At 44.8% G+C, this 26,186-nt stretch overlaps 1 protein-coding gene across 1 annotated transcript in view; it reads right to left on the bottom strand.

Moving 5' to 3' along the window:
* IQGAP1 (IQ motif containing GTPase activating protein 1) overlaps positions 1–21,989 on the bottom strand; it is a 232,648-nt gene extending 210,659 nt beyond the window's left edge. Inside the window, exons 1-2 of the mRNA XM_030189633.1 lie at positions 21,773–21,989; positions 14,700–14,799 (exon numbers count right to left, since the gene is read on the bottom strand). Coding sequence (XP_030045493.1) covers positions 14,700–14,799; positions 21,773–21,827 — 155 coding nt within the window. The 5' untranslated portion in view covers positions 21,828–21,989. The remainder of the gene's footprint in view (positions 1–14,699; positions 14,800–21,772) is intronic.
* Positions 21,990–26,186: the final 4,197 nt, after the last annotated feature.

A 26,186-nucleotide genomic window follows, 5' to 3' on the forward strand; every position in this document is an offset into this window, starting at 1 on the left:
GGCAAGGCAATGTCTCTAAATAAGTTAATTTTGCAAATACCATGACAGCAATGTACTGGAGATGGGTCAGGCAAAAAGAGGAAAACACAGAGAGCAGTCGCAACGTTTTCAGCCTTCAGAAAATAAGGCTAAACAGAGCACAACTGAAAATCAACAAAGACTGTCCTCACTTAAGCCTTTCTTTTCTGAAAATTCTTGACACACTGATTATGATTTAGAAAAAAGTACTTCTCTTAACTGAAGGAAGGTTATTCCATTGTGACACTTCCTCTTTGTACATCCATATGCTGCATAAGTCGGCATGTTTCTAACTATAACTGAAATAAAATAAACAATGTGGATGCTGCAGCTGCTGGTTTGTTTTGGAAGAACCAATATGGCATCTGCTGGGGGAACTGGCTTCAGCTTTGTGATGTCATGCCGGCTCCTATCTTATTAAACCTCCTTGGTCACCTAGGGTACTGAGGGAGGAGGGTGGGGGATTTCCTCTCACAAAACAAAAATGGGATCATGTGTTATCCAGCTTTTTCCTGTGCTATAGAAATGATTTGTAGTAGTAGTGATGTCTTTGATTACTGTTCTGTTATGTTAGATTGCTGCTCTTGTTTAGACTTGATACTCAGCTGTCAGTTGTTGGATATGTTTGATCCTGAATAAACTTAAACCTCTTTGATCAAGCCACAGGCCAAGAACCATCCTCAGCTCACAGCAGTGGTGTGCAAGGGCAAATTTAGAGTACCCAAGCACTGAAGACTCCCTATAATGGTAGTGACAGGGGAGGAGAAAACACTCCCCTCTGCTATCCCTCCCCCTCCTCCACTCCAGACGGACCTTTAAGCCTCTATAGAGGCTGACGGGAGGTGTGTATGGCGAACACTGCACTTGCCTGTAGCAGTGCTGTCATGTGGCTTCTTCAACTACCCAGTGCAGCTCTGGAGCAGGAAAAATGCTGTCACAAGATCGTCTCCTGTTGCAGAGCCACAGTGAGTAACTAAAGGAGGTCGGGAGGCGGCACAGCAATATTACTAGACAGACATACAGAGTGTGCCGCACTCTGCTTCCTGTCCCTCCTACACTTTGCTGGTACTTGAAACTGGCCCTCCATCTTTACAGCCTCCCCCCTCCCTCCACTAAGGTGGTTTCTTGGGCACTTAGCTTGGATCCTGCACTTGAATCATAGCCGAAAGGCCAAGAATGGACCTGCCAGAGAGCACAGCCGTGAGTTCCAAGTGCCAGAAGCTGGATGTTAAGACCGTAGACAAGAGAAAAGCTGTCCTGTCTCCAGCATGATACTGGGAGGATAACCATTTCACCCAGCATTCACTTCTGCATTTCAATACTGAGTCACTGAGCAGCTATTCAGCTTCAGGAAAAGATGAAGCAGTGCAAACTGAGGCTTTAGCTGAAATCCTTCCCACACTGCTCAAAGCTGCAGGTTCAAAGCCAGGCTGACACGCCTCTTTCCCAGCTGCCTGGCAGAGGTTAGCAAAAAGAGAGTAGCAAGGCCAGAGAGAAATGTCCAGTGATCTCATGCAGACCATGGAGAAATGGCAGCCAGAATTATCATCAGGCTCCAGCTGCTTTGAGCTAGTTCGTCCAGGCCATACCCCTAAATCATTCCATCTAATGCCTCAGCCCAGCTTTCAGGAGCAAGCCATCTCAAACATGCGTGGGATATGCATAGAGGAATCCTGTGCAGAAGGAATGGATCCTCAGAAGCTTAGCTGAAATTGGGCGGCGGAGCAGTTGGGGGGAAGAGGGGGTGGTGGTTGGGAGGCGAGGATAGGGGAGGGCAGACTTATACGGTCTGTACAAGAGCCGGTGATGGGAGGCGGGACTGGTGGTTGGGAGGCGGGAAATACTGCTGGGCAGACTTATATGGTCTGTGCCCTGAAAAGGACAGGTACAATTCAAGGTAAGGTATACACATATGAGTTTGTCTTGGGCAGACTGGATGGACCATGCAGGTCTTTTTCTGCCGTCATCTACTATGTTACTATGTTACCTGCAAAAGACACCAGCGTTCTAGCCCAAGTCCTGTGACATTTGGAAAACAGGGCCTATGCGGTCTCAAAAAAATCTCACATACTGTGTAATCTTCGGATTATTCTCCTGATAAAAAGGTAGCCCGATCTGCAAAATATCCAGTTTTATGCAGGCCCACAGGGCTAAGTAGAAATCCTCAATAATTCATAATTACATAAATGTATTATACATATTATTATACAGACAGACACACACATATAACATACCAGATGTAACAGTGATAAAACCGAAAAACAAATGGTTTGAGAAGTGGTTAGGGAAAATTGAAAAGATCACAAAATACCAGGATTTACAAACTGAAATTGGAAGAATCTTGAAAAAAAGAAATAAACGATGATGCCAAAAATAACTGTGGTATTGGGAGCCGTACCACGGAGTCTTACAAAGAACTTAGAATTGCGTAATCTGGAAGAACTACCACCTTATCAGCCCAAATTGTTTTAAGACTTTGCATACCAATCCACATCTGTATGTACTGACAGTGTGTTTCCTTCTTCATGCATATAATTTGTTGAACACAGAAAAAAACCCCAGATATGCTGTAAACAATCTGACAGTTTTATGTGGGGCGAGGAGCCATACAAAGCTAGCTCTGACACACACAATCCTCAAAAATATATCAGAAGGTAATGCAATGTAATGAGTGCTCTTCCAAACCCTCTAGCAAAGCACTAACTCAGTTATTTTAATGGGAGTGGCTGGAACGGCTGTATCCTGCCGGCCTAATGCAGACCTGAAAAAAACCCTTTCTCCGGGTGAAGGAGGATCTGAAACCCTCAGACCTGCAGAAAACTGACGATTTGCTATCATCTTATGCTACCATTTGCCAACTTCACATTTCTTGGAGTTTGGCAGCAAGTTCAGTTCATCCCATTCAGCTCTGACCACAGCATTACCCAAAATTAGTATCTTCCCCCTTCAGACAGAACCGCTTGTCATCTCTAAAGAACACAGAGAGCCTGTGATACTGTCGCCAAGCAACGAAGGGTTTCGAGAAACAGCCCGTGAGTCACTTCCTGCTGGTATCACTAAGGTTACTCCATCAGTGACTAAAAACAACACGGATTACCTGCCAGCACAGTGCTGGCTTCAGAAATGCAGGCCCCAGAGAGCTGGTAATTCCCCAGCCACGAGGCCACTAAATGAATGCTTGAGGTTCAGCAAGTTAACGGTGAAAATCAGGGTTTCCTCACATATCTACAGTAAGGGAGAAAGGCCTATGTGAATCAGGGCCCTTCAGAGCTGTTTGATCACTGAACTGTGGACAGGGCACAAGGATCACATGCTGGTTAAAGAGATCTCAGATTTCACACATTCCTACTGGATGAATCATTTAATCTCATTTTACTATGCACCAACATGAAATAAGATGTAGTGCTTTGTTTCAGTGTGTGTTAAAATGTTTCTGTAAAGTCTTCTATGTGACTTTGAGCACTGGAGATAAGAGGGGTTGCTGGAAGTATGGGAGGGTATTAAATTTTGCCCGATATTCAGCATGAGTTAACCGGATAGCGCCAAAAATAAAGCCGGCGATGTTGGGGCATTCCTGGTTAAGTCCGAATATTCGAAACTTAACCAGCCAGGCTTAGCAGCCAAATAAGGCTGCATAAAAAGCAGGCCTATCTTTGCCTGCTAAGCCATGGCCGAATATTCAATGCCGATTGCCAGAAACAGCAATATCTGGGTTGAACGCCGGCAACGGGCAAAGTGCTACCCGTCACCAGCTGAATATGGGCGACATATATTTTTCGATGTATGCATCAGTGTGCAGTGAAGAAGCAACACTTGTAATAATGTGTCTTCATCTAGTGAAGGTAAATAGGGATTGGGAGAAGGGATTTTGAGAGGGATTACTTAAAACACTCATACCCGTGACTCTGAAACAAAACAACAATTTTCTGCCTGCACCCCCTACTCCCCTTAAAATTCGCTAGTCCGAAAATATGAGCCACACCATACAAGAGATTATGAAAATCAGAGAGAAGGAGACAGCCAGGAGCCCTAATCCCTCACCTATAGGCTGTGGCAAGCAGCAAGCTTATATAGTAGGTGAGAGATTAAGGGCTCCGTTTATTAAACTGCAGTAAACACTAGCGAGTGTTACTGCAGCTTACAAGGGCTGACCGCGGGACATGCTAAGGTGTTTCGCAGTAAGTTCCGAATGTGCAAATGCAAGCCACATGCTACAAAAAATTTACATTTTTCTAGGATGGGGTGTTTCTAAGGGGTGAAGAGTGAGCACTTCTGCCCTAATCAGTTTGCAAATCTACATTGTTGCGCGTGAGCCTTACCACCTACAAAATAGCTGGGGGTAAGGGTTCATACGTTAATTTTTGGTAATGGTCATGCACTAACAGCTCTATCTTAACCAAGACGTTTTCCCTACGTAGAGCTTAACCTTAGACCTCAGCAGTGCAGCTCACCAACCATTTCTCATTTTGGCAAGTCTTATGCCCCCCACCTCGTCACCGGTCATAAGGTATATTAGTTATATTCTCTTAATCACTAAACTCCTTCGCATTTATTATGACTTATCAATGATTACTATATAGAATGTTTAAATATACTCATCTTCGAGATTAAGGGTTTTAACCCAGGGCAATGTTCATCCAACATAGTCTAGGTTTCGTTCCAGCGAGCTGTATCAAGGCAATCCCCTAAGCTGTCGGACATCCTAAAGCCTCCACCTTCTGGCTCAACATTAGCGCTTGGCCATTAATTCAGAGAATGGCCAATTTTCTAGCAGCGGTAAAAATGGCCCTACTGTGTGGGAAAGACCCACTAAGGTTACTTTGTACCGCAGCTTTGTAAAAAGACCCTAAGTGATGAGTTTATGTCAGGCCTTTGCAGCAACGGAACAGACAGTAAATACTGCACATTTTGCACAACACACAACTTCCTCCTAGCCACTCACTGCACTCACGAGATCCTGGGAGAAGACAGATGTCAGATGAGAGAGGACAGTTTGCTACTGGGCAACTGATACTAATGTGTGTTCACAACAACCAGTGTTCAAGCCACTTATAGGCAGAGCTCATTATCCAACCTTCTCTGCTGCTGTGGAACGTTTGACAAACCCCCTTTAAGCACCATTTCAGAATCAGCTCCTCATATATATCTTCTCCTTTCTAAGGTCTCTACTCTCAGAAATTCAGTCATACAAGAAGTAAATGTCCACTGGGACAGAGTCTAAATTACTTTTTTTTTTTTTAGCAGCATGAGAAAGAAATGCACCAGACTTCATGTCTTCAGATCTCCGCTTGTTTCTACAGCTCGGGAATTCCACAAACCCCATGCACAGAGGAAAAAAATCCCCTCCTCTGAGAGCAAACCTAGTCGGTGACAGAGGTGCCAGGATGGCAGTCAAGCATTTAAATCCCCAGAGCCAGGAAACAGGCTTGTGCCATGCTCATCTGGAAAAATCCCTATCATGGAGCAGAGCCTTATAAGTACATAAGTAGTGCCATACTGGGAAAGACCAAAGGTCCATCTAGCCCAGCATCCTGTCACCGACAGTGGCCAATCCAGGTCAAGGGCACCTGGCACGCTCCCCAAACGTAAAAACATTCCAGACAAGTTATACCTAAAAATGCGGAATTTTTCCAAGTCCATTTAATAGCGGTCTATGGACTTGTCCTTTAGGAATCTATCTAACCCCTTTTTAAACTCCGTCAAGCTAACCGCCCGTACCACGTTCTCCAGCAACGAATTCCAGAGTCTAATTACACGTTGGGTGAAGAAAAATTTTCTCCGATTCGTTTTAAATTTACCACACTGTAGCTTCAACTCATGCCCTCTAGTCCTAGTATTTTTGGATAGCGTGAACAGTCGCTTCACATCCACCCGATCCATTCCACTCATTATTTTATACACTTCTATCATATCTCCCCTCAGCCGTCTCTTCTCCAAGCTGAAAAGCCCTAGCCTTCTCAGCCTCTCTTCATAGGAAAGTCGTCCCATCCCCACTATCATTTTCATCGCCCTTCGCTGTACCTTTTCCAATTCTACTATATCTTTTTTGAGATACGGAGACCAGTACTGAACACAATACTCCAGGTGCGGTCGCACCATGGAGCGATACAACGGCATTATAACATCCGCACACCTGGACTCCATACCCTTCCTAATAACACCCAACATTCTATTCGCTTTCCTAGCCGCAGCAGCACACTGAGCAGAAGGTTTCAGCGTATCATCGACGACGACACCCAGATCCCTTTCTTGATCCGTAACTCCTAACGCGGAACCTTGCAAGACGTAGCTATAATTCGGGTTCCTCTTACCCACATGCATCACTTTGCACTTGTCAACATTGAACTTCATCTGCCACTTGCACGCCCATTCTCCCAGTCTCGCAAGGTCCTCCTGTAATCGTTCACATTCCTCCTGCGACTTGACGACCCTGAATAATTTTGTGTCATCGGCGAATTTAATTACCTCACTAGTTATTCCCATCTCTAGGTCATTTATAAATACATTAAAAAGCAATGGACCCAGCACAGACCCCTGCGGGACCCCACTAACTACCCTCCTCCACTGAGAATACTGGCCACGCAATCCTACTCTCTGCTTCCTATCTTTCAACCAGTTCTTAATCCATAATAATACCCTACCTCCGATTTCATGACTCTGCAATTTCTTCAGGAGTCTTTCGTGCGGCACTTTGTCAAACGCCTTCTGAAAATCCAGATATACAATATCAACCGGCTCCCCATTGTCCACATGTTTGCTTACCCCCTCAAAAAAATGCATTAGATTGGTGAGGCAAGACTTCCCTTCACTAAATCCGTGCTGACTTTGTCTCATCAGTCCATGTTTTTGTATATGCTCTGCAATTTTATTCTTAATAATAGCCTCCACCATCTTGCCCGGCACCGACGTCAGACTCACCGGTCTATAATTTCCCGGATCTCCTCTGGAACCCTTCTTAAAAATCGGAGTAACATTGGCTACCCTCCAGTCTTCCGGTACTACACTCGATTTTAGGGACAGATTGCATATTTCTAACAGTAGCTCCGCAAGTTCATTTTTTAGTTCTATTAATACTCTGGGATGAATACCATCAGGTCCCGGTGATTTACTACTCTTCAGCTTGCTGAACTGACCCATTACATCCTCCAAGGTTACAGAGAATTTGTTTAGTTTCTCCGACTCCCCCGCTTCAAATATTCTTTCCGGCACCGGTGTCCCCCCCAAATCCTCCTCGGTGAAGACCGAAGCAAAGAATTCATTTAATTTCTCCGCTACGGCTTTGTCCTCCTTGATCGCCCCTTTAACACCATTTTCATCCAGCGGCCCAACCGACTCTTTGGCCGGTTTCCTGCTTTTAATGTATCTAAAAAAATTTTTACTATGTATTTTTGCTTCCAACGCTAATTTCTTCTCAAAGTCCTTTTTTGCCCTCCTTATCTCCGCTTTGCATTTGGCTTGGCATTCCTTATGATCTATCCTGTTACTTTCAGTTGGTTCTCTTCTCCACTTTCTGAAGGATTGTTTTTTGGCTCTAATGATTTCCTTTATCTTACTGTTTAGCCACGCCGGCTGATGTTTAGTCTTTTTTCCCTTTTTTCTAATACGTGGAATATATTTGTCCTGAACCTCCAGGATGGTGTTTTTAAACAGCATCCACGCCTGATGCAAGTTTTTTACTCTGCGAGCTGCTCCTTTCAGTCTTTTTTTCACCATTTTTCTCATTTTGTCGTAATCACCTTTTCTATAGTTAAACGCTAGCGTACTTGATTTCCTAGTTTCACTTCCTTCAATGCCAATATCAAAACCGATCATATTATGATCACTGTTATCAAGCGGCCCTCGTATCGTTACCCCCTGCACTAGATCATGAGCACCACTAAGGACTAAGTCTAGTATTTTTCCTTCTCTTGTCGGCTCCTGAACTAGCTGTTCCATGAAGCTGTCCTTGATTTCATCAAGAAATCTTATGTCCCTTGCGTGTACAGATGTTACATTAACCCAGTCTATATGCGGGTAATTGAAATCCCCCATTATTATTGTGTTGCCCAGTTTGTTTGCGTCCCTGATTTCCTTTAACATTTCCGCATCCGTCTGTTCGTCCTGGCCAGGCGGACGGTAGTACACTCCTATCACTATCCTTTTCCCCTTTGCACATGGAATTTCAATCCATAGTGATTCCAAGGAGTGTTTTGTTTCCTGCAGAATTTTCAATCTATTTGATTCAAGGCTCTCGTTAATATACAATGCTACCCCTCCACCAATCCGATTCACCCTATCACTACGATATAATTTGTACCCCGGTATGACAGTGTCCCACTGGTTATCCTCCTTCCACCAGGTCTCAGAGATGCCTATTATATCTAATTTTTCATTTAGTGCAATATATTCCAACTCCCCCATCTTATTTCTTAGGCTCCTGGCATTCGCATATAGACATTTCAAACTATGTTTGTTGTTCCTAAGTACATCATGCTTAGTACTTGACAGTATTAATTGGCAATCTTTTGTCTGATTTTTATTGTTATTTAAAGATACCCGATCTACTACAATCTCTTTTGCAACCTCACTATCAGGATACTCTATCTTCCCTGTTATGGTGATATCTTTGAAAGATACCTTATCCCGAACCATGCTCTTTTGAGCGACTGTCGGCCTTCCCCCCATTTCTAGTTTAAAAGCTGCTCTATCTCCTTCTTAAACGCCGATGCCAGCAGCCTGGTCCCACTCTGGTTAAGATGGAGCCCATCCTTTCGGAATAGGCTCCCCCTTCCCCAGAATGTTGCCCAGTTCCTAACAAATCTAAAGCCCTCCTCCCTGCACCATCGTCTCATCCACGCATTGAGACTCTGGAGCTCTGCCTGTCTCTTGGGCCCTGCGCGTGGCACAGGTAGCATTTCAGAAAATGCTACCCTGGAGGATCTGGATTTCAGCTTTCTACCTAAGAGCCTAAATTTTGCTTCCAGAACCTCTCTCCCACATTTTCCTATGTCATTAGTACCCACATGTACCAAGACAGCCGTCTCCTCCCCAGCACTATATAAAATCCTATCTAGGTGACGCGTGAGGTCCGCCACCTTCGCACCACATCTAAAATATTCAAACTCCCAGAGACAGGGAGAGTGGCTGTCTCCCACCCTGTGGACAACCTCTCTTTTGCATTTCCTTCCTACCAGTGCTTTGGAGTTCTGCCCAGAACCCTTGTGTGAAGCTGAAATGCCAGACTAAATGAATTTTGGGGGGTACAATAATAGGGGTTTGCACAAGAGAATAATGTACTTTCATTTTCAGTTCATTTTTGCTTTTAGCCTGATTTTCAATCGTTTTGCATTATTTATTCAAAAAAATATAAATATATATTTTATTTGTCTTGCTCCACCATATGCCTGGAATAATTTCCTGAGCCAGTACATCAAGCTCCATCTCTGGCCGTCTTCAAATCTAGGCTAAAAACCCACCTTTTTGATGCTGCTTTTAACTCCTAAAGCTTTTAACTCCTAATCTCTATTCACTTGTTCACTACCCTTGTATGTTTTATCTGTCCCACCTTATTAATTCCCTTATCCCTTATTTGTCCTGTTTGTCTGTCCTGATTAGATTGTAAGCTCTTTGGAGCAGGGACTCTCTCTTCATGTTCAAGTGTACAGCACTATGCATATCTAGTAGCGCTATAGAAATTATAAGTAGTAGTAGTGATATATAGATAGATATAGATATAAAATATTAACAATATGAACACATTAGAACTTTTAAATGTATGCATTACTTCCTATGGTGGTCTTTTACTAAAGAACAGAGCATGTTATCTGCAGCAGGACCCCTAGGAATAAAATAGATCCTATGGCAGATAACATGAGCTAATCTTTTGAAAAAGACCCTTTATATTAAAGCATGTTAAAATGATTTAGTGTGCACTAAGGGGCCTTTTTTTTTTTTAACTAAAACTCGTTAAGAAATGGGCTTTGTGTATTTTAAAAGGAAAGAGGGTCCACAACTTCCACACGAGAAGCAAGCATAAAACAACAGGGGTGGAAGTGGAAAGAATTCCAAATGACCACGGCAAACAAGGAGTAAGAGCATCCAAAGAGTTTATTCACCAAATAAAACTGACCCAAAAGATCCTACACGGGCCATGTTTCAGCACAATGCCTTCTTCAGGGGTCAATATGGTTCAGGGGATTTAAATGCTTGACTGCCATCCTGGCACCTCTGTCACCGACTAGGTTTGCTGAACTAAACATGTATACTTTGGAGGAAAGGAGAAACAGGGGTGATATGATACAGACGTTCAAATATTTGAAAGGTATTAATCTGCAAACGAACCTTTTCCGGAGATGGGAAGATGGTAGAACAAGAGGACATGAAATGAGATCAAAGGGGGGCAGACTCAAGAAAAATGTCAGGAAGTATTTTTTCACGGAGAGAGTAGTGGATGCTTGGAATGCCCTCCCGCGGGAGGTGGTGGAAATGAAAATGGTAACGGACTTCAAACATGCGTGGGATAAGCATAAAGGAATCCTATGCCGAAGGAATAGATCCTCAGGAGCTTAGTCAAGATCGGGAGGCGGGGCTGGTGGTTGGGAGGCAGGGATAGTGCTGGGCTGACTTATACGGTCTGTGCCCTGAAGAGCACAGGTACAAATCAAAGTACGGTATACACAAAAAGCAGCAAATATGAGTTATCTTGTTGGGCTGACTGGATGGACCGTGCAGGTCCTTTTCTGCCGTCATCTACTATGTTACTATGTTAAATCAGCAACGCAGAGAGGGTCCTTTTACTAAGCTGCGGTAATAAGTGGCCTGCGGTAGTGTAGGCACGGGTTTTGGGCGCGCGCAGAACCATTTTTCAGCGCACCTGTAAAAAAAGGCCTCTTTTTTTCCCCCCCGAAAATGGACGAACGGCAAAATCAAAGTTGCCACGAGTTCATTTTGGGTCTCTGATCTTACCGCCAGCCGTAGACCTAGCGGTAAAGAATTTGGGCGGTAAAGACCTACGCGTGTCAGGTGGCAATTATTTTTCAGACGCACACCAAAAATGAAATTACTGCAACAGCCACGCAGTAGTCAGGCGGTAAGTCCATTTTGGCGTGCGTTGGGAGCATCTACGCAGCTTAGTAAAAGGGGCCCAGAGTGTATTAACCATTAAACGAGCACAAAACACTAAAAGAATATTTTCCATGGCACGCAGTCCAGTGTTTTGGGCTCAGGTATTTAATGGTTAATACACTCTCTGCATTGCTGATTTAACCTGAACCATACTAACCCCTGAAGAAGACTTTGTGCTGAAACACGGCCCGTGTAGAGTCTTTTGGGTCAGTTTTATTTGGTGAATAACTCTTTGGACGTTCTTACTCCTTGTTTACCCTGGTCATTTGGAATTCTTTCCACCTCCACCCCTGTTGTTTTGTGTTTGCGTATTTTGACACAGGACGTTTTGCCGCAGAAAGCCCATTTTTAAAGCAGACCTAAAATAGGTCTTTTTTGTTTTTTATTTTTGTAGGTCCTGTACTGAATTCTTCTATTAGCACGCAAGATCTGCAAAAATATTAACACGGGAACACTTAGCGCCTCTAGGAAGCACTAAGTGCTCTTGCATTATGCAGTTAGTATGCGCTAGTGCAAACTTGCTAGCTCAATAACACTTCCACACCCATTCCTTGCCCATGATGCTCCTCCCCCTGGAAAAATAGCAAAGAATAAATACATAGTGCATGATTAGTGCATACTGACAGGCAAATTACTGCAAAATGCTTTAATGTATTTTGTGATGTCTTTTTTTCCTGCATTAAGGGGTGAATTCTACATATGGTGCTAAAATCATTCACTACTCTATAAATCACGCTTAAAGTTAGGCGTGGTTTACAGAATAGTGCTTATACTACGGAGGAATAGCTAACTTTAGGTGCAAATCTACGTGCCTACATTAGGTGCATATCCCCTTTATTCTATAACAATGCAGGGTTTTTTTGGATTTTTTTGTTACATTTTTACCCCACACTTTCCCACTCATGGCAGGCTCAATGCGGCTTACATATTATATACAGGTACTTATTTGTACCTGGGGCAATGGAGGGTTAAGTGACTTGCCCACAGTCACAAGGAGCTGCCTGTGCCTGAAGTGGGAATCGAACTCAGTTCCTCAGGACCAAAGTCCACCACCCTAACCACTAGGCCACTCCTCCACTATATTTTAGTGATGCCCCCATTACATCCATGACCCTCCCATTTGCACGCCACTTTTTCGGATCACTTGTAAATTTTAGGTACAGATTCCACACCTAAATTTACGTGCGTAGATGCCAATTAATTAGTGGCAATAATTGCTTGTTAAAAAGCCAATTATTGGCACTAACTAGCTCATTATAAACTACATTACATGCACAAATTGGGCGCAAGCGTGCATTAGTGCTTAATGTGGTTCAGTAAAAGGGCCCCTAAATTTTGTAATGCACATTAATGAAGTGAACACGTACTAACAAATACACATCTCTACAGGAAGTGCATCATTCTGCCATAAGGCAGCTAATGATGTTTTTCCCACCTGAGAACAGCCCTAGGTTATGTTCTACTTCAGAATCAGGTTTTCACACTCCATTATCTGACCAGAAGGCTATCAATTGCACAGACAGTTTCTCAGAGTACAGCCCCAATCCAGCACCCAGAGTCTATTCACAGGCAGAAAGCATTGGCACAGAGCTGCCAGTTTCAAATGCAGAGATGCTATTTATACACAGTTTCCTGCAGAAAAAACCATGTTAACCATAGAGCTGCAAACTAAGATTCACGTCATCTTCCTAAAGGCCACAAGGAAAAGATAAACACTGCTCCTCATAAAACAAGGAGAAAGCCTCTCTCAAAGGCAGTGGTATTCACTCCCAGTCCTCAAGGCCTGCCAAGGAGTCAGGATAGCCCTAATGAATACATGGGACATAGATAAACGTGTAACACTTCCACAGCAGGGCCGCCGAGAGGGGGGGACAGGGGGGACAAAATTCCCCGGGCCCAGGCCTCCGGGCCGGCACCGCCGCCGCAGTCCGGCCCGCCCGCCCTCCGTCGCTCCCTGGCATTGAACTTAAGCGCCTCACCTTCGAAAGCGCAGCAAGCAGCAGCAGACCACTCCTTCCTTCCGTGTCCCGCCCTCACCTGACGTAACTTCCACGAGGGCGGGACACGGGAAGGAAGGAGTGGTCTGCCACTGCTTGCTGCGCTTTCGAAGGTGAGGCGCTTAAGGTCTGTGCAGAGGGCCCGGTGGAGGGGGGGCCCAGCAACCTCAGGTGGAGGGGGGGGGCGGCCTTGTCCCGGGCCTGGCCCAGTCTCTCGGCGGCCCTGCTCCACAGTATGCAAATCTCTCTTATGCACATTCATTAGACATCTCCTGGTGGTCCCCCAAGACAAGTTTGGAAACCACTGACTTACAGAATAAAAAGTAAATACATTTTTGGAGACTTAGCATGGCATCAGAAATCTCCTTAAAAAAAGGGTCCTTTCAGCACAACAAGAACATTTTACATAGGTGTGGTAGAGGGTGATGAGAGCACAGGTTTACTTCATTCTTACAGCTCATTAAGGGGATCTTTTAGAAAACCGCGCTAGCGTTTTTAGCTTGCTTTAAAAATCAGTTGTCGGTAAACGCTGAGATGCCCATTATATTTCTAAGCGTGTCTCAGTGTTTACCGCAAGCTAAAAATGCTAGCACGGCTTTGTAAAAGGCCCCCTAACTGGGGCTATAGGTCCATGTTATTTCTTTTTTAGAGAGAGACAGAAATTCTACATTATTTCATTTATACATTTTTCACCGACTGCCCTTTAAGCTGAAATTGCATCAGGGCAGTTGACAGCATTAAATATTAAAACCAACCTAGCAGACAAACCCTACACAGCCTCTGCTCAAATAGAATCCCTATTCCACAGCTCAGGTGACAGGCCTGAGGCATGACCACACCTAGAGCATTTCTGAGCCCTGCTGCACCTTCAATTGTTCCCTCTTGGGCTACTCTATTCTTCAGCTGCAGAGACTGGATGAACAAGGCAATTTGGGGGTGGGGAGGACTTGAAATGCCCATATATGCGGTTCTGCCACAATGCTGCAGACTAGTTGTTACACTTAATACATGCAAGTGATAAATTTGTGAAGCAGATGACAATCCATGACCTATATTAGTTGCTCTATACTCAATTAATCGATTAGATTACAATCAAAGAAATTACACTTTTCATGTCAACGCTTCTTCTTGATATATTCCTGATCTCATTAAGGGTGATGGGGGCTAAGATGGCATCAGAATTCAGAGGGCTACCAGGCACTCTCGCCAAGAGATGTGCGTGGAAAGCCAGATATTTAGTGAGTTCTTTGGGACTATAGAACAGTGTTTCTCAACCCACTCCTTGAAGGCATGCCATGCCGAGCCAATGAATATGCCTGAGAACTTGCAAATCTCTCCTGCATGTTCACTTTGAAAACCATAAAAACTTGACTGGATAGGTGTGCTTCCAGGAGAGACTAGAGAAGCACTGCCATAGTAGGTGGGCAAACGAGATGGACACCTGTTTGTCATTTACCGATCAGGTCCCCTTTCCCTCTTTCTCCACATCAACAAGTAGTCCCATGTGCGCACCTTCCCAGTAACAAGTCTAACACTTTTCAAAGTCCGGTCTCATAGAAGGTCTAAGTCATGACATCTTACCTCTTCGCTTCCTCCAGGTGACAAAGGTACTCATAGGCCACATTCTGACGTCTTCTTTCATCCATTTCTTCTGCCGTTAATCTCTCATTATCCAAAACAGCTGTAAGAAGTCAAGATGGTCACTGAAATGTCCACTGTACATATGAACATGCAGCCACCAAATGGCACCAGGCATTTTCCCACCATCCTACACCCCAAAGCAAATCCTATGAGTAGAGGAGTAGCCTAATGCTCACAGCCAAAAAAAGCAGGGTTCAAATCCCACTGCTGCTTACTGTGACCTTAAGAAAGTCACTTAACCCTCCACTGCTTCAGGTACAATCTGTCCTCAAGGAACAAGCAAACACATAAATGTAACTCATCTTGAACCACCAAGATAAAGGATTTGGATTTAGCTCATGCCTTCTTTCTCATACACAGATGTACATTTCTTAAGAATGAAATTAAGAATGCATAACTAGGCACTTGTGCACATAAATGTACAGAATACCAGCACTTCACAAACAGCAAAGCGACTAAGCCCTATTCTGCAAGGGGGCATTCACCTGAGAGAAGCATGAACATTGCAACTGTTTAGGCACATAACTTACAAAATACTGTATATTATGTAAATCCTTGCAGGGCTGCCGAGAGTGGGGGGGGGGGGGGGGGGGGGCAAAATCCCCCAGGCCCGGCGCTGGGGTCTCAGGGTCTGTCTCTCTCCTGCTCCTGTCAGGACCTGGGCGATTGCGTTAACGCGATAAACTGGTCCCGGCACACAGGAGCAGGAGAGAGAGACCCTGGCACCGGGCTCCCCATGGAGGCTGGGGAGGAGCAGACGCACTGATGCAGGATGGTAGGGGGTGGTGGCAGCCTGAGCAAGGGGCGGTGGCGGCAGTTGCATCCCAAGTGGGGGGGGGGGGGTGGCAGCTGCGTCCCGAATGTGGGAGCAGCTGCCCTGCCCCGGGCCCAGCTCTGTCTCTCAGCGGCCCTGCATCCTTGCTGCATTTAGGAGCCTGCTGTTATGCCAGGTTTATGGATGGTGTAACTACAGGCACCTATATTTTAGGCACACCGATGCCAGGTTACAATAAAATTCTGAAGGGAATCTGGGCACCCAGATGAAAATATGGAATAGACTCTCACCATGTGCCATCAGGGTGCCCAAAGGAGGTGCCCACTTATGGAATTGCCCCACTTTGCTTTGCTGGGAGATGAGGGAGGTGCTGTGACCAGCTAATTAACTTTGTATTTTGATATTTTGAATGAATTTTAATATTCAAGAGTGTAACTAATCTTGATACAGGCAGTACTCTCTAAAGGTAACAATAGAAATGTACCACACTTCAGGCTCACAGATCATCCTGATAATCCAGTGCTCCAAGCTTTGTGAACAGCCAGAGATTCTCTGTGAGGGTGGAGAAAATTCACTTTAGTAAGTGACTCAATTGAGGGCAGGGGCCTGCAGCTCCTAACACAGACTTTCTTCAGTCTAAGCAGAAAAGTGCTACTGTTCAGATCCTCATAGTTTGTGGGTAAGGAAAGCTTAGACTAGGGTGTAGGGTGTGGTTTTGAGAAATAACTCGGGCATTCTATGTCTTTATGAAGTAAGGGAATAAACAGAAATAAAACAAAGCACAGAAAAGAAAATAAGATGACACCTCTTTTACTGGACTAACTTAAAAAATGTTTTTAATTAGTTTGTAACCCTTCTTCTTCAGATCCGAAATAAGCAAATGTTGGCAACTATCAGAATATAAAAGTAAGGGGAAATGAGACGTTACTTTTTAGGAGGGTTTTCATTTTTTTTTTTTTTTGGAGTACCGTGTTAGTTACAGGGGTGATAGGTTTAGCATTTTACTTGATGAGGGTCGAGGCCAGTGAGCATCACAGTAATTAGTGTGCAGTGTAAGGGACCAAGAAGTATCTTCCAACCCTTCTGATTCTGTTTTCTCAAAGAAAAAGTTGATCCCTTGTAGCTAGAATGACTAATTCTGATATTAAAGAGGAATAACGATGCTTGAGCAGACAGTGCTGGCTTGGCATGTTTTCTGCATAAAGAATCTGTACTTTGTGGTCAAGTGTTACTCATTTTTTCAACGTCAGGTCTCATTAAAAGGCATAAGCACATTAAAGTAACATAGTAACATAGCAGATGACGGCAGAAAAAGACCTGCACGGTCCATCCAGTCTGCCCAACAAGATAAGCTCCTATGTGCTACTTTTTGTGTATACCTTACCTTGATTTGTACCTGTCCTTTTCAGGGCACAGACCGTATAAGTCTGCCCAGCACTATTCCCGCCTCCCAACCACCAGCCCCGCCTCCCACCACTGGTTCTGGCACAGACCGTATAAGTCTGCCCTAAAGTAACTCTGTTCTGCTCCATCTCCACAACTAACACAGATGATAACAGCAGCAAAGCATCACACACACTAAACCCACCAGATAACACTACCTGAAATATCCCATGATTGAATGCTGTACATTCGGAGGGGATTCCATGCCTGATGTGGGCCATGTGCAGAGCCTCACTTGAATAAGTCAATAGGGGCCAAAACGCAGAGCCATTAGGTTGGCTTCGATTCCCTGTAACCGGCCAATGACTGCCGCCTCCCTTCCCAAATACCACTGCTGATGGGTGGATCGTGCCAAAATTGTGAAGTCTTGTTAAATGAAGAGACTGTCCTGATTTTTGACAAGGTAGAGCCTCAGGATTTGAATCGGAAAGAGGGTAAAAGCAGGTCTAATGAAGAAGTAGAAAGGAACATCTTTTGAGATGTGAGCAAGTGCAAAGCGATGCATGTGGGAAAGAGGAACCCCAATTATAGATACGTCATGCAAGGTTCCACATTAGGAGTCACGGACCAAGAAAGGGACCTAGGTGTCTGATACATTGAAACCTTCTGCTCAGTGTGCTGCTGCGGCTAAGAAAGCAAATAGAATGTTAGGTATTATTAGGAAAGGAATGGATGTTATAATGCCTTTCTAACGCTTCATGGTGCGACCGCACATCGAATATTGTGTTCAATTCTGTGCAAATCCAAATTGTTACCATGTAACACCAATAACTGATTGTTAGCACCAAATTACTGGTGTTAATTAGCTTGTTAGCCAATTTAGTTGTGTGTGCTCTCAGGATAGCCTGCGGAAATTTGCATACCATGTATAGAATCTGGGGGAAAGTGTATGGGGACAGACTTAAAAAGATCTCAATATGTACACTTTGGAAGAAAGGCAGGACAGAGGAGATATGATCCAGACATTTAATTAAAGATAAAAAGAAGGGAAAAAACCTTCCACAGGAGAACAACCATTCAAAACAAAAAGAGTGGAAGACATCTAGACAAAGTCCAAAATCGAAAAAGTCTTTTTATTCCTTAAAAACAATGGGAGTATTCTTAATACAATCTTCTCATGCAGTGTACAGGATGCACTTGACCAAGAGTCCCAACACAGGCCATGTTTCAGCACATACGCCTTTTTGTCAGGGACCTCAAAAAATAATCGTAATAACAGATATATAAAGGTCACAAGGAATTAAACTACCATAGAAGAGCGGGAAGAGATGACGAAACAGAGAGGTAACATATAGTTTGCCAATGTTAAAATTAGGAAGACCCACAATCCCAGCTCAGATTGGATGGACTAAAATGTTTGTGATAGATAAAAAATATATCTATATATTTATATCTCTATCTATCTATCTATCTATACATATACACGTGTGTGGTGATATCTTGAAATGGAGAACCAGTGATCGAAAACCCAATGACAAAACCTAATATGCCAGTGGAGAAAAAAAAAGTGATAAAGTGAATTAATAAAGGTGTATCTAATCAGATACCTAAAGCACAGGACGTGAGTCTCTTTCAACTGAAATTAAGTTCTGGAGTGAAGGGGTGTAGGATAAAGGTGAAAGAGGACTCTGAAGTAACCCGTGGAAATACGTCTTCATACAAAGGATGGTGAATTCATGGCACAGCCTTCCGTTGGAGGTGGTGGAGATGAAAACTGTATCTGAATTCAAGAAAGATCACTCAGGGAGAGGAAGGGATAATAATAGATGGTACAAATGGGCAGACTGAATAAAACATATGATCATTATCTCTCTTCAGTTTTCTATGTAAGAAGGATGACCTTAACATTTGGGCCTGAGATGAGAGAATGTGGAGGGGGCAAGGCAAAAGAGATCAGGTGAAAATCTGGTACTGGGACCCGGGAATAGGGCAGAATGGGAAGAGAGAGGAGATGTGAGGGGGGTAGGGCAGAAAGATGGAAGTTTTGTGCAAGAGAGTAACAGAGCAAAGGGAAAGGAGACGTGCGGGGGTGGGGACAGAAAGAGAGGAGTGCAAGATGGAGTCAGGATAAGGAAGGGGATGGGTGGCACAGACAGGGAAGTTTAGGGGCAAAAGAGGAGAACAGTTGGGATAGAAAAAAGGGAACAGGGTGGGGGGTCAGGGTGGGAAGAAAAAGAGGGGAGAGTGGAAGCAATAGCAAAAGAGAAGGAAGTGAGAGGTGTGAGATGAGTTTGAGGAAACAGCAAAAGAAGGGGTGGACAAGTGACATACAAGAGAGGACTGGGGCAAGAAAGCAGAGTGTGGGGGCCATGAGAGAGAACAACACAGGATGAAACAGCAGGAGAAGAGAAAGCGAGAGGAGGAGAGGGCGAGGCAAGGGGAAAACACAAGAGGAGAGGCGACTCGGGTTAGGAGAAATGCACAAGATACAGGGTGGACCTGTATTATTACAAGGGGAGTCAGTGAGCAGAAGAGCCCCCTAGGCAGCCTAGCAGTAAGTGCAGAAGAGGGGGGAAGACAGAGGATTCAGCTGGGATATGGGATCGTAAGAGACAGAGAGGGACCCTCTTCTGTCTTCCACCATCCTTTCCTCCCACCAGGCAGGTTGCATCCCCTCTCTTCCCCAGGGGCTCAGGATCAGATTCTTTTTGTTCCCCCAAGGGCTGTTGCTGGGCTCCTAATGTAAAAGGGAAAGGACACAACCTGCTGATGGGAAGACAGCAGAGTGATGAGAATGATGGGTAGAGGTCCTATGTAAGAGCTACTAAGCCCTCATCATTCTTTTGGAACCCCCGGGTCAGAAGGAAAGTCAGGTTGCAGGTAGGAGTGTTTCTGTGTGGTCAAGCTGCAGCCGAAAGAGGGATGACGGAAGACAAGAGAGACGGAGTGAGGCAGAAGGGGAGAAAATAGGGATCAAAGAGGTGGTGGGCAGGAGGGAAGAGAAGGAGCAGGGGGAAGTGAGAAGCTGTTAGGCATTGTTGGCATGAAGGATGAGAGAAGATGGGAAGGGGATACTCATGCTGGGTAGAGGATGGCAGACAAGAGTGGGGGAGGGAGGACAGAGGTGGTGAGCAGAGGGTAGATAGGGGGATGCTGGTGCTAGGTAGGGGGTATAGAGAGGAGCAGGAAGAGAAGAGAGAGGGAGCATGGGGTTGGCAGGCAGCAAGGAAATAGAAGGCAGCGGAGAAGAGGGGTGAAGAGTAAGAAAGAGAGAAGAGGTGGTTGTAAGGGGAAAAGAGGATGGGTGGGGAGATACTGATGCTGGCTGGGGGATAAAGAAACAGCTGGGGACAGGATGGGAGACAGAGCAGGGCATAGAGAAGAGAATGGGAAACTTTCTGGACATGGTGTTCAGGGGGAAAGGAGAATTGGTGAGCGTGATGCCAGGTAGAGGGCAAGAGGGGACTGAAGAGGAGGGAGGGAGGGAGGGAGAGAAAGGTGAAATTGCATGGGCTAGAATACAGAATGAGAGGAAGGGGATGGGATGAGGTAGACTGGCGGTGGTGCTTTTACTGGTATTGGGAGATGCTGTGTTGAGGCCACCAAGCTCTTATTTTTGTTGGGCGAGGGAGGAGAGGGGGAATCACCTGCTCTGTCTGTCTCTCTCTTACTAGGTTTGTCCCTCCTACTTTTCTGAAGTTTGGGGTTATATTACTACAAACTTCTTTGTTTCCTGCTTCCTCTTTCTCCTCAAGCCCAGCCTGTCCCTCCACCTTTATACATCTCCACTTGAAGTCTATCGTATCCTCCAGGCTTGCTTTCTTCCTTATTCCAAATAGCTGCTCAGACGAGGTGTGGGGATAGGGATGGATGTGGCATAAGGAAGAGAGGCCTGCTGTACAGAGATGGGGTAGAAAGAAAGAGAGGGGGGGGAGAGAGAGAGAAAAACCATGATAGCGTCAGAGGAGAAGGCAGGGCCCTGATGTGCTGCCACTTTCTTTTGCCACTCTCTTGATGTTCACAAATAGTAACATGTAGCAAGGGGCTCCTGGGACATCTGTATTACATCTCTAGGTGGGGTAGGGTGGTGCAAAGTTTGGGGGCTGGAGAGGGAAGGAGACTCGCGATACAAGGCCGGCAGCTGGAGAAATCCTGCTTGCTCAGTACGATTTTGACTTCTTGTTGCTTGAGCCTTTCCGGCTCTGAACGAAACTCAATTGCGAAATGTCTTTTTTTATTTTTTTTTTTACCCTGACATTTTCTGGGTGTTTGAAACCAAGAAACATGCATTTCCCGTGTTAGCAAAAAGCAGCATAATTCTACAGAGTTGCCTCACAAATAGTTGATGTAGTATGTCCATAAAAATATATGCACAAACTTTTCCTGAGGCTGTGCCTGTACAGAAAAAGTTTTCTTTTTGCAGGCAGATCTGGCCCCGTGGCAGGAAGCAGATGTAGCCAGCAATGCGTGAGAGCTACAAACTCCACATTCTTATATAAAAAGCCCAGGAAACGTCTAGCATAAGCAGAGTTGGAGATTCCTTCCGATCACCATCCAGCGGATGGATCAAAGAGCCGAACCCAACTTGATCAGACTGTAGGCACCACCCCAACTCCCGCCAAAAAAAAGGGGACAAATGTCGATATTTACAAGATGAAATGGACCCGGGCACAAAACAAAATCAACGAACCTACCAAATCCTCAGTAGGAACAGGATGATGAGGGGAGGGGACTAACTTTAACTCCCTCCCGTGATTTTAGATTTTCTAGATCCCTAAAACCAGATCACGACCGCCCGATCCGATCCGATCCACACCCGATCTAAAGTGCAGCCAGCTCTGCTTCCAGTACTTACAGCCATAGTGGGGGCGCAGCCCCGTCATCCCATCCACTTCGTCCGATACGGACATGGTGATGAAGCGATGCTTTGGGTCCGGCCGGGTCGAGTAGGCTTGGATCCGCTGGGCTCCGAAGGGACGAGAGGGAGGTAGCAGCAGCAGCAGCTCCGGCCTTGTTGCAAGCAGCAACTTTCAGAGAAGGTAAAAAAGCAGCTTCGGCGGCTCTGCCTGTGCCCAGGGTGTGTCTGGCCACCCCGCCCCGATTTAACTCTCTGAACGCTGGTTGGGAAGAAGAACCGCAGCAGCAGCAATCTGCAGTGGGTTACAGTTCGCCGCACCTTTCTACAATTTTCTAACAACACCCAGGGCTTTTGCAAGATGCAACGACATCACACGCCCTAGTTAAACCTCCAGCCGAGCGATACCCACTCCCCCCACCCCCTCTCATTTAACTTCAGACCTCCTGCCGGCGCCCTCCTCCACCAGCAATCATGAGCATAAGAATAGCCATACTGGTTCAGACCAAATGGCCCAGCCAATCCAGGTCACAAGTACCTGGCAGAAACCCCAGTAGCAGCAACATTCCATGCTACCAATCCCAGGGAAAGTAGTGGCTTCCCCGTGGCTGTCTCAATAGCAGACTATGGACTTTTCCTCCAGGAATTTGTCCAAACCTTTTTTAAACCCAGATAGCTAACTGCTGTTCCTACGTCCTGCCGCAGCACGTTCCAGAGCTTAACCATTTGTTGAGTGAAAACTATATTTCCTCCTATTTGTTTTAAAAGTATTCCCTAGTCTTTGTACCTTTTAAAAGAATAACAAATTTACTCACTCCTACACCACTCTGAATTTTGTAGACCTCAATCATATCTCCCCTCAACCTCTCTTTTCCAAGCTGAAGAACCCTAACCTCTTTAGCCTTTCCTCATATGAGTTGCAAAAAAACATAGAAATGCAGTATATCAAGTCCCATTTTCCCTTTATCATTTTGGTCGCTCTTCTTTGAACCTTTTCTAATTCTTTTTTGAGGTACGGCGACCAGAATTGAACACAATACTCAAGGTGAGGTCACACCATTGTAGCAATTCAGAAGTATTATAATATTCTTGGTCTTATTTTGCATCCCTTTCCTAATAATTCCAAGCATTGGGGGGGGGGGGGGGGGGGGGGGGGGTTGACCACCATCGCACACTGGGCAAAAAATTAATTGTATTGTCCACAGTGACACCTAGATCATTTTCATGGGTGCTGACTCCTTACCATCAGGTAACATCACTTTGCATTTGTCTACATTAAATTTCATCTGACATTTGGATGCCCAGTCTTCCAATTTCATAAGGTTTCCTGCAATTTTTCACAATACGCACTTGTTTTAACAACTGAATGGTTTTGTGTCATCAGCAAATTTTATCACCTCACTTGTTCTGATTTCCAGATCATTTGTAAATATTTAAATAGCACTGGTCCCTGTACAGATCCCTACGGCACTCCACTATTCGCCCTCCTCCATTGAGAAAAATGGCCATTTAACCCTACCCCCTGTTTTCTGTCCAGTAACAAATTCCTAATCCATAACAGAACATTGCCTCCTATCCCATGATCACCCCAACACCAACCCTTACACCAGAAATCACTGCGGAAACCCAGGCCAAAGTACTGGCCTGCCTATCCGACATTGCTGCCTGTATGTCCAACCGTCACCTGAAACTAAACATGGCCAAGACGGAACTTATTGTGTTCCCACCCAAACCCACTTCTCCTCTCCCCTCACTCTCTATCTCAATTGATAACACCCTCATCGTCCCTGTCTCATCTGCCCGCAACCTTGGTGTCATCTTCGACTCCTCCCTCTCCTTCTCTGCGCATATCCAGCAGATAGCCAAGACCTGTCGCTTCTTCCTCTATAACATTAGCAAAATTCGCCCCCTCCTCTCCGAGCACACCACTCGAACTCTCATCCACTCTCTCATTACCTCTCACCTTGACTACTGCAACCTACTCCTCACCGGCCTCCCACTTAGCCATCTATCCCCCCTTCAGTCCATCCAGAACTCGGCCGCACATCTTATCTTCCGCCTCAACCGATATACTCATATCACCCCTCTCCTCAAGTCACTTCACTGGCTTCCGATCAGATACCGCATACAGTTCAAGCTTCTCCTACTCACCTACAAATGCACTCGATCTGCAGCCCCTCCTTATCTCTCTACTCTCATCTCCCCTTATGTCCCCACCCGTAACCTCCGCTTTCTTGACAAATCCCTCCTTTCAGTACCCTTCTCCACCACCGCCAACTCTAGGCTTCGCCCTTTCTGCCTCGCTTCACCCCATGCTTGGAACAAACTCCCTGAGCCCATACGCCGGGCCCCCTCCCTACCCATCTTCAAATCACTGCTCAAAGCCCACCTCTTCAATGTCGCCTTCGGCACCTAATCACTACACCTTTTCTCAGGAAATCTAAACTACCCCAACTTGACATTTCATCCTTTAGATTGTAAGCTCTTCTGAGCAGGGACCGTCCTTATTTGTTAATTTGTACAGCGCTGCGTAACCCTAGTAGCGCTCTAGAAATGTTAAGTAGTAGTAGTAGTAAGTAGACCCCTCTCAGAAGTATTTAATAAATAGGTCATTTGAAAACTGCAGTACCTTCTGTTGTTCCAGTTTGTGTAGTACTCAGGATCAACTGTTTTGCCACCCCTCACCCAAGGCCGCGACCCTAGGCAATTGCCTAGTCATATATAATAGGCCGGCCCAGGTTCCCAAACCCATTCTTCGGACCTCACAGCCAGCTGGGTTTTCTAGGTATCGGCACAGACTCCCTCGGTTTTTATATATGGTGATTAAATTTGCTTGCGCAATCGGTAAACGTTGCCAATTTGTGCATGCAAATTAAGTGATTAATGGGTGCTAACCAATTATTAAATAATAATATCTAGGGTAAAGATAACCAAATCTATAGATATGAGCCAACACATGTAATGTTACTGGAGGAAAAGCCTCGAGAAGCTCCTAGACTTCTTTAATTGTCTTACAGGAGCAGGACTTCATCAGCCTTGGCAAAAACCTCCATTTCTCAGGTGTCCTGAGAAGGGAAGAAGAAAGAGACCTGGCAATTTAAAGCTAAGTTTATTAATTTGACAGCATTAATTGCTTTATGGAGGTTTTTGCTGCTGCTGCTGAAGTCCTGCTTCTGTAAGAAAATTAAAGAAGTCTATGCGCTTCTCGAGGCTTTTCCTCCAGTAACATTCTGTGTGTTGGCTCATATCTATAGAAAGAGAACCCCATATATTGATTGTGCATGCTAACCAATTATTGCCATTAACTGACCTTAATTTGGATTTACACAAGCATCATATTCCTTAACGATGTGCGCAGAAATCCTATAGTGCGTAAATTCAAGGGGACATGGCCGAGGGTGTTTGGGGGTGTGGGGTGTTCCCAGAATTTACACGCACTGTTACAGAAAAGATCCAGTTGGAACCAGCATTTACACCTTCTCTGAGCAGACTTAATCACCAGTGCCTTAAGTTAGGCGCCATTTATGCGCTTAGCCACTATTCTATAAAAGGCATGCGTCCTTTATAGAATAGTGCTCAGCATTTACCTTTTTGGGTGCCAATTTTGTGGCATCATTTGTAGAATCTAGTTCAATATGTATAAATCTACATGCTTTTAAGAGCTAGCACATGCTAATCTTATTTTATGTATATTCACTGTGGATATCCTGAAAACCTGGCTGACTATGGGGTGATCAAGACACTTTGAAAGAAAGACATCATTACAACTTTATTGTGTATTACACTGTGTTAGTGTAAACTCCTAGATGCATACATTTTTCTTCACAGGGTGTGGCTTCCTGTCAGCTCACTAAATTTATTGTTAACCCTGAAGTGAAACTAGCCAGAAGAAAAGGGTGAGGACACTCTAGAGCAGTTTCTCAACTTTTTAGGTAGCAAGTGAGCCCAACATCAGACAATATTCATACGTATCCCCAGCTCAGAACCAGCCTAACAATTAGGCAAGACAAGGCAGCAATTTGGGGGTTGGAAGGGTGAAGGATGGAGGGAAAGCGGCAAAAAGCAGCTGTAATCAAAGCAAAAAGTAGTCCTGACAGTCACACAAACTCAAAAGAACCATCAGCCTGTACTTTTATGCATAGGAAGAGTGGGAATTTCCAAATAGATTAAGAGGTATATTTTCAAAGCACTTAGTTACAAAATTGCTCAGTAACCTATGGAACTAAGTCTGAGTGTTTTGAAAATTAGCTCCTTAATCACAGAAATAAAAATAACTCTAGCTCTACTCACACACAAACTACTGTGGGAGGTGAGAAAAATAAAACAAAAAAATCCAAAAGGTCAAATGGTGGAGAAAAGCTACTCAGTGAAACAAAACAAAAACCTTTCCAAATACTGGGTTCCGAAATGTGGG

Source organism: Microcaecilia unicolor, chromosome 1 (genome assembly GCF_901765095.1).
Source record: "Microcaecilia unicolor chromosome 1, aMicUni1.1, whole genome shotgun sequence".
NCBI lineage: Eukaryota > Metazoa > Chordata > Amphibia > Gymnophiona > Siphonopidae > Microcaecilia > Microcaecilia unicolor.